The 13,652-nt window shown below is 43.5% G+C and overlaps 1 protein-coding gene across 1 annotated transcript in view; it reads left to right on the top strand.

Annotated features, from left to right (window-relative positions):
- Positions 1-13,652, top strand: part of NIBAN1 (niban apoptosis regulator 1) — a 122,074-nt gene that overhangs the window by 36,425 nt on the left and 71,997 nt on the right. Inside the window, exons 2-3 of the mRNA XM_045838460.1 lie at positions 9,593-9,723; positions 12,567-12,698. Of these exons, the coding sequence (XP_045694416.1) occupies positions 9,593-9,723; positions 12,567-12,698 (263 nt within the window). The remainder of the gene's footprint in view (positions 1-9,592; positions 9,724-12,566; positions 12,699-13,652) is intronic.

Genomic DNA, 13,652 nt, shown 5'->3' with positions numbered 1-13,652 from the left:
CTGTCTCCATCTGTCTCTTTCTCTCTGTTTTTAGAACATCACATAGCTTTGGATAATTTTTCACTACTGTATGAGGTCTGTCCAGAAGGTAGCCAGCCATGTAATATGAAAAATAGAGACATTTATTGAGAAAGATACAAGATGCAAGGAACATTGTACATGGGACAATGATGTCGCAGTCTCCTTCAAAGTAGGCACCTTGGGACCTCACACAGTTCTTCCAAATGCCATCAGCTGCCCCATCGTATTTTCCTGAATCTCATCAGTGATCTGAAATCTCTTCCCTTTCAAAGGTGATTTTAATTTTGGGAAAAGCCAGAAGTTGCAGGGTGTCAAATCTTGGCTGTAGGAGGGCTGAGTCACCTGGGTAATTTGATATTTCACCAAAAAACTGCACGGGATGTGATGCATGAGTAGGCACGTTGTCGTGATGAAGCTGTGAATCACCAGTTGCCCATAACTGCAGCCTTCTGAGTCATCCGAATAGTTTCCACAGGGGAATGTTCAAGCTTAATGCAAACTTTGATGCAGATTCATTGTTCTACTTGCTCAGTCATTTTGAATGTGACAGCCACACAGTGCACATGCTCACTCAACAGTGTCTTCCACCCCCACTGACTAGAATAGTGAAGTTGTCACTGTTCACGCATGCACATTCCAGTCCTCTCTCCTTAGCTGCCAGGTTACACCAATGTCTCACAAACCATTCTCGTTATATTAACAATGGCTGGACTTTCTCTGGGTAGACCTCGTACATCGCCCACGAATTTTTAAATGCAGTGATTAACTGATCCACTGACTGACAGTCCTTACATTGTCAAAAAAGCAAAATTTGACTGTGTGATAAGCTGACCTTGGGCTGTGCTAGGTCAGACTTTCTTATTGGAGATGTTTGGTTTGTTATCAAGAAAACCACAGTCGGAGGACACAGAGCCTGACCACATCTAGTGGATGCGAGTCACAGTCGCTTTGGCAGTTCTCGCATTCTTGTGAGGATAAGTCAGTGCCTGTTAAGATCATTTTCCCTAATGAGTACCTCGTCTGCCTTATAAGTCGTTTCCGAAAGTCAGCTGGCCTGCATACACGTGGAACGGCATATGAGCGCTTTCCTGGACTCCCCGGCCCCCACCCGCAAGCCTAGCAAGGTCACCTTTCATTTTCCCAGCCAAGCCCACTTTTCTCTTGTTGTCTGTAGCCCCAGAATAACACAGCACAGGCATAGCTGGGCCCCAAGCGCAGTTCTCCAGAAATGTTTTTTCTTTCTTTTTACATTCATGGTATATATTCTCGAGAGAGAAGTAGAAACTATAAGAGAAAGCATTTCAGATGGATATCCTTCTGTGTGGAGAGAAGAAAAGTGGAAAGTGGAATGAAGAAAAAGAAAGGATATAGTTAGGAAAATAAAAAAGAGAGACCTGGAAGAGACAGCAGAACTTATTGGTTTGGAAGGAGAATCGCTTAGTAAAATTCCTAGGCTCGTTGCCTGGCTTAAGTCTGGCCTGATTTCTCTGAATGTTCCTGCTGTGCTCGTTTGCACAGCCACCGTCTTAAAGCAAAGCGTATTTTCAGGATTTTGGAATAATCTGAGAGCCTCTGATAAAACATGTGTAGAGAGAATTTAATGACTATAATTAGACTGAAAAAAAAAATCAAAGGGAACCTCACTATTTTCAGTTCCTGAATTGGAGTGATCTATGAACTTCAAAACCCCAAACAGTTGTCTAATGGGCAAAAATATTATTATGCCTCCCGAATTCATAGTTCTTGTGATGCCTTCAGAAGATGTATTAATAATATCTGTGTCAGCTTGATTCAGTTTTATCTTTCACACTCTTCCCTCTCTTCTCTGTGAAGGAAAAGACAGCCGATCTTCAGCTCCCCTGGAGGACACTAGGCAGCTCGGGAAGGGGCAAAGTGAGCACGACTCACTCTCATCAGTTGTGCCGTAAGCACTGGATGTGTGCTGTGAGGTCATGGGAAAATTATCTTGAAAATGTCCAAGCACTGCTTCCAAACGAAATGTGAGGAAGTTTCAAGTTAGCTTCTGTCTAATTATGGCTAAAGAAAGACACGTGCATGAAAGTATGGGCATGTATGTTTTTCCAGCAATGCTATCGGTTTCTTCCTCTCAAAAAGAGGAGACAAGACTTAAGCATCCCAGTTCCAGAAAGCTGTTCTCTGGAATAGCTGACCACAGTGAAGACTGTGTTTTGTTTTGTTTTTTTCATAAAATAAGATAAAGGGAACTGTAGCTTATAAAATAGCAGTGTATTTTTCCTTTTTAAATGTCTCCTGCCATGTCTCTCACTTATATTGAGCTGTGAAGGTATTGTCCTTCTCCATAGCAGAAAATGGGAACCTTAACTTATTCCAGTGGCTGTGATCGCTGGCAGAAAGCGCTTTAACTTCAGCCTCCCCACTGGAGCTGGTGCAGCATCCTAAGGGCATGTGGCTTCACTGAATGCCCTTCGCGGGTTAAGTTTGCAGCCGATTAAAGATGCTGGCCTGCTTTTAGAATAGGAATAGGGAAAAACTGAGGGTCTCTCACAGTCCAAGCTCAAGTACGCTGCAAGCCTGACTCAGAGTTTGGATCTCCATGAGTGTGAGTTTTGGAAACCAGGAAACAGTTCTGTTGTTTGTCCCTAAACGCGTCTGCTTTCCCTCCAGATGCTTTCTGAATCTGGAGAGGGTCCTGGAATGACTTTGGTGTATTTAATATAAGCTCTGGGAATGTAACTGTTTATGTTTCTCTTCTGTGGATTCATATCTGAAGTAAATCATAGAGAATGCAAGTTGATTTATATGTCTCTTATTTTTAGCTCAAAGTGATGTTTCTGTTGGGTACAATGCAGGGACTTACTGCCCGGGAAAAGTTTCTGACTCTGCCTAGTAGAGGCTGTGCAAAAATCTGCCACTCAAGCACCAGTAATAAATGTGCTTAAACACACACACACACACACACACACACACCATTTAGTTCAATTATGATGAAACTTATTCCCATTCTCCAAAGGCAGAGATTTTCAACTAGTGTGCCAGGGCACACCTGTGTGCTTCAAAAATTTTGAAACCATGCAGTACCTGACTGTTTAGTCAGGGGCACTGACCTCTTTTTCCTTAGATCGTAAAATTAAAAAAAAAATGACGGCCCTGGCTGGCATAGCTCAGTGCATTGAGTGTGGGCTGCAAACCAAAATGTCGCAGGTTCGATTCCCAGTCAGGGCACATTCCTGGGTTGCAGGCTACGGCCCCTAGCAACCGCACATTGATGTTTCTCTCTCTCTCTCTCTCTTTCTCCCTCCCTCTCCTCTCTAAAAATGAATAAATAAATAAATCTTTTAAAAAATGACAAAAGCCAACATAACAATAGCTGACTGGTGTGAGTAAATCAGAATTATACCTGTTTTTTTGTGTGTGTCAGATTGGAAAAATATTTTTTTGACGTGCTGCAGAATTTAAGTAATTAGTTTATGTGTGCCATGAGATGAAAAAAGTTGGAAATCACTGCTCTAAGGCATTTACTAGAAGACAGAGAGAACTCCTGGGCATTATTCTGTGTAATTAGATTTTTGCACCTTTGTGTCGTGAATTGGGATTTCGATTTTTTTCCACCCGAAGGTGCAAAGTGATGGTGCTTAGAAACCTGAGGATAAAGCTGATGCTATAATTCATCAGGACTTTTAAGCTTTTATGACCTGAGAAACTCTAGGGAAAATAAACAATAGCGGATAGTATATGCTATTTTATAAATACACTGGGTTAAAAATAGTCTTAGAGCCACTTCCTTGTTTCCCCAAATGAATCTTCACCTGAAACCTCAACAGGTTTTAAGAAAACGTTCCAAAGGCCTAGTTAATCCTCTCTCCCAGGCGGATTTGCCGGCATTCCCAGGAAACAGCCACTTTGTTAAAATAAACCTACTTTTTAAATTATATATTTCTCTTTCTTTTTTTAAGATTTTAAAAAAGATTTTATTTATTTATTTTTAGAGAGGGAAGGGAGAGAGAAAGAGAGATAGAGATAGAGATAGAGATAGAGAGAGAGATAGAGATAGAGAGAGAGATAGAGAGAGAGAGAGAGAGAAACATCAATGTGCGGTTGCTGGGGGCTGTGGCCTGCAACCCAGGCATGTGCCCTGACTGGGAATTGAACCTGAGATGCTTTGGTTCGCAGCATATATTTCTCTTTCATAGTAACAATAAAAATGTAACATCTTTAGAATATTAATCTATTTTGGTAATGTCATAGGAAAAAACCCAAAGGTGAATGTTACGTAAATAAAACTGGATGTAAAATATAATACATTCAACTATTTAAAAATAATTGTAAAAGGAATTAGAAGGAAGTACAGCCAAAATAGTGTTTGGATTTTTTGATATCTTTCTGTACTTGTGAGCTGCTTTCCTAAAAGTGATTGAATAAGGAAAGAATCTGTGTATTTCAGGGAAGATTCTGTAATACATCATATAGTTGCATTGACACCAGGAATAATGGGGGAACCAGGAACAATCCACTATAGACAGTATCTTTCAAGGAAGAGAACTAATGAGAAAGACTAGATTTGAGTTGAACCAGTATAGAATTGGCAGGTTAACAAAGAACCTTCTAGAACGAGACACTATACAAATCTTTTAGGCTCTTCAGACTTCACGGTAGTTTCACCTAGACCTTTATATTATATAATCCCATGTTTACAGACTACTCAAGAAAAAGGAAGAAAAGCTTCTGTGGGTAAATAATTTCCCACCTATAATTTCATGGACAAAATTCATTCAAAAACTTAGGAGGAATTAATCAGGAAGAGTCTGACGTTTTTCAGAAACACATAGTTGAACTTCAAGAGCGCGTATTTTTAATAATAAGTATTGGAGCAGAGAACTGCGCATCTCTCCTTTCACGGGGTACTGCCATGGGTCCCACGATTATGAGGCATTGTACTTTGCTTCCCTCTTAAACATTTACACAGCCACTCTTTTGTTCATCCGACAAATATTTGCTGGGTCCATAAACACGGTGTACCCTTGGAGGAGAGATAAGCCGTATTTAAACAGCTGTAGCAAATTGGTACACAGTTTCGGGAGAATACAAGAGAAGGAGAGTGCTTTCAGCTGGGGAGAGCCAAAAAGGCTTTTTCTTGGGCTGGGATTACCCTCTGGGTGGGAAGGGTCTGGCAACGGCTGGCAGGGTGCTTCTGGGGAGGTGGAGGGCTGAAGGATGGGCATGTCCAGGGGACAAGGAGTAGAGTTGGAGTAGGAGGGGTAGGAGGTGAGGGCAGTGGGAGCCAGGTCACAGGCTAAGTGGTTACTGCCCTGGGGAGTAGCAGTGGGGGGCTGTTGAAGGTTTTCACAAAGGTAGTGACATGGTCTTGAAACGACATGACAAATGAAACTTGTCAGAGAGGGACACAGAGGATCATGCCTCTGCTACTGGAGATGTGACTCTTAGGGCGCTCAAAGAGTTCCCTGGCAGTGCCGACGGCAAGACTTGGCTCTGAAAGACAGCTCTCCACTCACACCTTGGCCCTCGGTGGCTCATGCCAGCTTTGCCTTGAGTGGCACGACGGCGGCCGGCTTGGCTGCAGCCTCCCCTGTTCTGCTCCGTCGGCCCTCCGTTCAACACTTTCTCGGTCCAGCGCTTCCCAGAACCTGCCTGTCTGCCACCCTGACCACACTGTGGCTTATATCCCACAATCCTCCAGGGTCCGTGTAACAGCCGCATCCCTCCTTCTCCCACTCGGGTTTTGACTTCTCCGTTGCTCTTTTAGGACTGGATGCTACCAAGTGTTTTGGCGCTGCTGTGATAATGACATAGGGCAGACGAAGAGACCTTACAGCATTCTTAAAAAGATGATAAAGACTTGGTTAAAGGTGTATGAGATGGGGAAAAAGGGGCGGATTCAAGAAATACTGTGCAAATAGAAGTGGCAAGATCTGATTATTGAATCTGGGCGTCAGGGGGAAGGAACCAAACAGCAGTGCTGAGATTTTGAATTTCTCTGAATCCAAATGGTTGTGAAAGGGCCAGAAGACACTTTCCTTAACTTTGACAGAGCTGAACTGAAGCTAAGTGTTGTGGTCAGAGCTCCGGAAGAGGCTGTTTTAAGCTTTAGGGACGATTATCCCGAAGGGTGTTGTGAACAGCCTGGTGGAGTTAGTTGTAGCAACACCGTGTCCGGCACAGGCAGTAATAAGGGGGGAGGACTGGGAGAAATATGCACCAAAAATGCTGCTGTGACCAAGCGTGGACAAAGTGTGGCCCTTCTATTGTTCTAGTCTTTGTATTATGGAGTAACATCCTTTCAGTGCGAGGCCTGGCCCTGCGTTTTGCAAACAGTTCAGGAAAGGGAACGCGATTCTAAATTGGGAAGAGGGACGGGAATGAAGACACTCCTACACCCAAGAATCCTGAACACTGAAAACAAGCCGGCTCAGCCTGTGTGCCAGTTCGCTTTATTTGAATGCTTTCTCAGCCGAATATAAAATAATAGTAATAATAGTCAAAATGTATTGAGCAACTGAAGTGTCAGGTGCTGGTCTAGGCTCTCTTTTACCTGAACACTATCTCATTTCGTCCAGACAAAGTGTGAAATGACTGTCTTACTACTCCCATTTTACAGGGAAGAAAATTGAGGCACAGAGAGAGGGGCTTGACGTAATACAGCTCCTAACTCGCGCTTTTGCTTTGGCTCATTCATGCCAACGTTGTATTTCACTGGTTTCAATTCAGGGATGTACCGCGGGCCTCTGATGTGCTGATGAGTGTTCCTGAAACATCTGTGACAGTGTAGGTTACGTTTGTTTGGAGCCTGTGATGACTGGGACCATTGTTTGCTGTGCATCAAACAGGGTGGCCCCAGGTACAGAGCTGCTGTGGACAACCTGCTCTTGGCTTCTCCTTGATTTCTTTGTTCAGCTGAAGGACATTCCCTTGGTAGTTGGCTCTGGTGCTCCATCCTCACCATTATCATCAACTTAATTACTGTGGATTATTGAACACTTTCTATGTGCCAACGACAGTGCCAAGCCCTTGCCCGCATTATTTCCTGTCATTACAATAACACTATGAGATGGCTCTACTTGTCTTCATTTTACGCAAGAGGAAGCTGCCACTGCTGGTAAATAGCAGAGATGGGACTCAAACCTACGTCTGTCTGACTCCAGAGTCCATCGTCCTAACCACAGTGACACGCTGCTCCAGCACGAGGCTTTTCTCAAAGGGTCAAAGATCCCTACATTGGGCTTTCCTTTATTTGGGCTTAGAGAGGCTTGATCTGAAACCTAGATGCATTTTAGAAATTGCTTTAGGTTTTCCTTCCCCTAGAACTTGTGATGTCCTGAATAAACTGTTTTATTCCCATTTTGAACCAGTCGTTAGGTTAATTACCCAAGGAAGCTGTATCCCCTTTTTTTAATAAGTGTTGCCTGGTGGATGATGTGCTGATGGTACCATGTGCAATTTTCAAATCACAGAGGCACTTTTCTCATGCAGTGGGAGGGAGTGGCGGCATCATCACACTTCAGTAGGAGCCAGGCATCCTTTAAGAGGCTGGGTGATGGAGCAGGAAAGCAACTTTCAAGGCTTTGTAAAGCTCATTATAAAACAACAGCCATCTCCTTTCATTTAAATCCAAGTTCTTGCAGGAGTGCAAAAATTAGCATCAGAAATTAACAGGCTGTTCTTCTGCCAGACAAAATAGTGGCTACTTGGATCCAAAGGGCAAATTTTGTTAATTGTTCGTGTTTCGGCGAGGTGAGACCCATTCTCCTTGTGGGAATTCTTAAGGATGTCCCATTCCTATGTAAGCAAATTATAAGCAAGAAGATTGAAGTTTACTTCTTATGCACTCTATAAAAGTTAATGAAAATAATAACCAATTAGGCAGTTATAAAGCCCAAGCGTGTTAAGGTGTTATGCAAATATTGATTAATAGTAATACCATAAACTCATAGAGCAAGCAAAAGCATGCCTGGTTCAAATTATAGGAGCTTTCATTTGCATTTCCACAGAAACTATTATTAGTGGGTCTCAAAGCACCTTACAATGAATAACTATTAAAGCCCATAAATATGGTCAGGAAATATCTTTTTATTGAGGGCATAAGCAAGAAGTTCCCTTTGCCTCACATATATCGTGAGATCTAAATGCCTGAGTTAAAGTAAACTTCTCTATATAAAGAGAATTTTCATGCATTATGGGCTTTGGGGTGTGTTACTATTGGCTAGAAGTTGACAGCTACGGATCCAAGGTTCTTGTATTGAGTATCTCAGTCTATGTGGTTAGAACTCTCTACTTATTTTTAAAATTTTATATGTGCAATAGCTCTAAGCAAATCTTGACAGTATGTTATATTTTAATATTTCTCTGTTGATGGTGATATCAAGTTTGAAAACAAACATTATGCCAAATTCACATGAAAGTATTTCAAAATACTTTGGAGTGTTGTATCAGGTTTACTTTTTCTCAGGCTAATATCTTATTCCAAGGGCTGAGAGCTTTTAAGCACAGTCCAAAGGACCTGTATTTATTTCTATACTCTGCAGCAAGGGCTCGAAAGATTGTGAAGATTTCTAATCTGCTTTAGAATACTCCTTGGCCCTCTCTCCCTTATTTGTCCTCCCTTCTCCTTCCTCTGCAACTACCCTGTTCTCTAAAGGTAAGCACAGGTTGGAAAAGCTCAAGAATATTCCCAGTGCCTGGCTCTTCCTCTCCATCTCGAGTCCTCGAGCTGCCGCCCCATGGCTGTTTCTCAGCTTTATTTTCTGCTGGCGCTGAGAGACCGTATTGTTGTCACGGGTCACTATTATGAGGCCACTGTACATTCATGGTTATACTTCCAGTTCACATAGATTCCAAGAACAGGGTGGACTGGTTGGCATTTTCCTTTAGAGTTAGGGGGTTGTGAGAACCTGGGCAGAATAAAAGATTTGACAGAGGCCCTGCAGCCGGTTTCTCTCTTAGTAGAACTGGGACCAGAACTCAGGACTCTGGACTGATAAAGCTTTTCTCTCTACCTCACAGAAATTAGGTGATGCTTTGAACCACACACAAAGCATTATACTGAAACATAGGACCAGAGCTAGAAGAAGTAGTTTGTTGATATTGCATCCAGGGCTGTGCATCAGCAGGAGGAGAGGGAGGAGCCTCAGGGCTCTGAAGACAAATGGAGTGAGACGAGTGCAGAGCTGAAGCGGTGGGCCCTGGCATGATTGCTGTGTAGGAGCTGAATGATAGAGGCGAATGAAGAGCCAGTGGAAGTGAGAACAGGGTGAGGGAGAGTGGGAGTTGTAAGGGATTGGAAGGATGTTGAGTTATGGCCATGGCAATGGGTTGTTGATGTAAAATGAAGAAAAACTCTCTTGGTGCCCAGATGGATGGATGCTGTCTAGGGACAACAGAGTATCTCAGGATGGTCTCAGAAGAGAGGCAAGATAAAGGCATGTGCAACAAGCATCATAGTTCTCAGGGCACGTGGACCTTCCTGGGGGACAGCGGTGTGAGGGAGACGGGAGGAGTGATTACGGAATGAGGTAGACACGTGTCTATTCTGTGAGAAAGGCTACATTTCTAAATTCTGACTTTTATGTTTCCCCAGGGAAAACTGAGGCTGCTATCAAAAACTTCAGCCCCTTCTACAGCCGCCAGTACTCGGTGGCTTTCTGCGATCACGTGCGCAGCGAAGTGGAGCAGCAAAGAGATGTGACATCACAGCTCTTGAAGACCAAGGTAACCCATGGCCTCCTGGCTCGTGCATTTCTCCCCCTGCGTACGGCTTTATAACTCGTAATAGATCCGAAAGAAATAATCATTTGAATGGCTGATTTTTAAAAATATGCTCTCAAATCATTTCATGCTCAAAACGCTCTATTTACCTGGGAGTTAGAACATATGAATTTTTGTTGATGGTGTAATCTGTATTTAAACCCCCCCCCAGCATGACCCATTTTTAATATGTTTTCCCCACATTGATGCTTTGATATCAGGAAATTTGACTTGCTCTAGTGAAATTCAATTTTTTAAAGTCACTTATTCTTTTTCTTTGGCTCCATTGTAATGATTATCCATGATCTCAGCAAATAACTGTGGACACCTACTGTGTGCCAGGCCTTATTCCAACAACTGGGGAAGAAGTCAAATTCTCTGTCTTCCTATTTATAGTCAAATATAGGAGACAGACAATAAACGAACAAATGAATATTAGGGGATGTCAGGTGAGGGCAAATGCTACAAAGAAAAATAAAGCAGGAAGCTTATTTTAGAGAAGACGGTCAGAGAAGCCCTCTGCGGGGGCGACACTGGAGCAGAAATGGGAGTGAAGTGAGCGTAGGCTGTGTGCGCGTCTGTGGGAAGAGTGTGCCGAGCACGTGACAGGACCAGTCCAGAGACCCTGCAGCAGCCTCAGGCACACCAGGAAGGTGGAGTGTTGAGGGCGGTATAAGCAAGGGAGCAGGGACGAGAAATGACTGCAGAGTGACAGGTAGGGACTAGACCGTGTGGGACCCATGGACTACAATTGGGTGTTTATTTTCAGTGTGGTAGAGAGTTATTGAAAGGTATTGAATACAGAGTGTCTTCTAACTTGAAGTGATCTTTCTGGCCTCTCTACAGTGAAAAGACGATGGGGAAGGACAAGGAGGGAGATGGGGGACCAGCGAGGAGGACAGCATAGCAGCTCAGGAGAAGGGTGATGGCAAATGGCACTGGGGTGGTGATGGCAGCAGTTTGAGGACAGGTCCAGGTCAAGGTGGTTGAGACAGAGCTGACAGGACTTGCTGATGGCCTGGAGAAAGGAGAGTAAGAGAGAACAGAGAAGGGAGAAATCAGCGTTGACTTCTTGCAAGTAAGTGGATGGAGGTGCCTTTCAGATGGAAGAGTTGGAAGTGGATAGGAAACATGAGTTCACTTTTGACATCTTAACTTTAAGACACTTATTTAATATATATTATGGAAATTTTGAGGAGGTAGTCGAATCCTCTGATCTGGAGCTCCGTGGAGAAGGTGAAGCTAGAGAACAGAAATTTGGGATTTCTTAGCTTATAACTGGTAGCAAAGCCATGGGACCTAATTGAGAGAGAATATAGAGGAAAGAAGGGTTTCACGACCAACCTTTGGCCCCTTCAATAGTTGGGACTGGAAAAGGAAGAATCCTGCCAGGTGGACAGAGAAGAAATAGCCTGCAGAGTAGGAGAAAAGCCATGGATGTGAAATGTTCCAGAAGGCAAGAAAAAGGAGTTTTAGGAAGTTGGGAGTGTGAAATGGGTCACGTACTGCCGAGAGGTTGAGTCAGGTGACTGATGGGTTTAGTAGCGTGTCTGTGTAGGGATAACTGATTGTCATCTCCACAAAACAGTGGTTCTCAAAATTCAGAGAGACTGTTAAGATACACATTCTGGCCCATACTCCTAGAGATTCTGTTATAGTAAGTCTAGGGTGAAGCCACATTTTAAACGAGCGTGTCAATTGATTTCAGTGGCCCAGGCTTAAGAAATGCCACACATAAGGACTGTAAAGGGTTCCGCTTACATATGGTTTCAGTCTCCTGTAGAGAGAAAAATGAGGTCCTCTCAACCTGTTAATGAGGCAAGATAAGAGACTGCCTTATTATTTGTGAGGACAGAATATTAAGCCCTGGACTCGGGAAAGGAATTTATTTCATCCCTCAGACCATTCTCAGAAAGATTAGCATATCTACCTGCTCAGTGCTGTTTTCGAAGCGGAGGGTTGAGTTTCTAAAGGCGGTAAGATTTTTTTAATAAAGTTAAAATAGACGTAAATTCACGTGGAAGACAGAAGGTCCATTCCTGCATTTTGAGATAAAACAGGAATTGCACCGGGAGGCAGGGTGGGACTGATTCCGTGCACGGTCAGCCAGGTGGGAGACGTAACTGGAGGTCTCCCAGAGACTCCCCTGCAGCACCCGGGGCCACCAGAATGCATGAGAAACCCTCAGACTTGTAAGTACCAGGGGCAGAGCAGAGCTGGTTGTCCTGCTTGTTCTTTGACCAGAGAGCCAACGTATTTTTCTTGAGAACAGGCACGGGTTCAGTGTGTGCACCCTGAGTTCCCGCAGCCTTGGGCCTGGGAGAACCACTCAGCACTGACTCTTGAGGATGCTTGGAGGTGTGGTGAATAGGAGAACAGCCTGTTAATTCTCCAGTCTCTGGGGGATTAAACCTGAGGCATATTCCTGGTGTCGGGATAGAATTCTGCAACCTATACCTAACTGCTTTGCTCCCTCTCTTCCACAGAGTTTATCAAGGATTTATTAAGTGCCACATGTATACCAGGCACAACCTTATTACCATAACCCCTCCCACCATTTGCTGCTGTTTCTATAGCATAATGGAGGGAAATGAGAGCCACAAAAATATTGATAAGACACATATGTGCGTTTGGACGGGAGGAGAAGGAAAGGGAAGTGTGGAGGGAGGGGAAGAAGCAGCCACTTCGCCAGGATTTCAGCCCAAGACAGTTTCCTAAAATAGTCCTCGACATGCATGGGCAGACTTAGTGGTAGCACGGTATGTCAACTTCTATTATCATGATTAATTGTTTTCATCTTCTTTAAGCCACCCTTGGATCCTGGCACTGTTTTATATGAAGCAGAACTATCACAGTTTGCTGAAGACATAAAGAAATGGAAGGAGAGATATGTCGTGGTTAAAAATGATTTCGCTGTGGAGAGCTATGAGAACAAAGAGGTGAGCTATTTCCTTGTTACCCTTGGTTCTTGCAATATTCCTGAAAATCCGGTGGATTGATTTTCATGCCCTCTTCCTCAGAACTGATGGTTTTAATAAGGCCTCACTCTCGAGCAGGTGCTCATATCAGGTAACAGATGTTTATTGAGTGCCTATTATGTGCCATGTCATGAGAGGTTCTGGGCATAGAACAGCAGGGCAGAGAGATGTTTGCAGTCTGGTGGGCCAGAGAGACTTTGAACAAGCCATTGCAAATGAGTGTGAAAATAGGTCATGCCAGGTGACCAGTGCAGGAGCCTTTCCTGCAATTCCTCGGCTTCAAGGTCGCTGTCCTGGTATCTGTCCCTTTGCTCTGTGTCTCCATGTCTTCCCATTCTTAAGCCTCCTACAGGACAGGTGGCTGAGGAGTTATTTAATAAGATTGTGGTTGAATTTGCATGAGTTCCTAGGAATTCAGGACACTTCATATACTTATTTTGCTTATATTTTACGGATTTTTTCCTTCTAACCAATTCTTGGTTATCTCATTCTTTTTCTTGTCTGTGAAATGCGGAGAAAATGAGATAATGTATGTGAAGTGCCCAGCATGTGGGAGAACGTCAGTTTTTATGGGCTCCTGTTTGTTTCTCCTGCGGAGAGTATAGTGCTATAGAGGGAGGAACACTGGGCCGTGAACTTGGGAAACTAAAGCTTAGTTTGGGTTTCAGTGAAACTGGAGAGTTAGGCTGAATGATCCTAACGATTCCATTCACATGGAATCGTACATATTTTAAATCTACATAGATTCTCAAGCTGCCTTTGAAATAAGTAGCTATTATTTATCAGTTAAAAGTTGTAACCAATCGAAAACTCTGCTCTCTGGACCCTAAGTTCAAGAGCAGCCAGGACACCACCACAGATACTCTGAGCAATATCCCTGATGCTAAATCTTTAGGAGGAGGTGTCAGGCTGACA

The sequence above is a fragment of the Phyllostomus hastatus genome, unplaced genomic scaffold (genome assembly GCF_019186645.2).
Source record: "Phyllostomus hastatus isolate PE091 unplaced genomic scaffold, TTU_PhHast_1.1 phas_contig_283, whole genome shotgun sequence".
In the NCBI taxonomy this organism is placed as follows: Eukaryota; Metazoa; Chordata; class Mammalia; order Chiroptera; family Phyllostomidae; genus Phyllostomus; species Phyllostomus hastatus.
The sequence above is the reverse complement of the archived record's forward strand: the minus strand, read 5'-3'. Positions and strand labels throughout refer to the sequence as shown.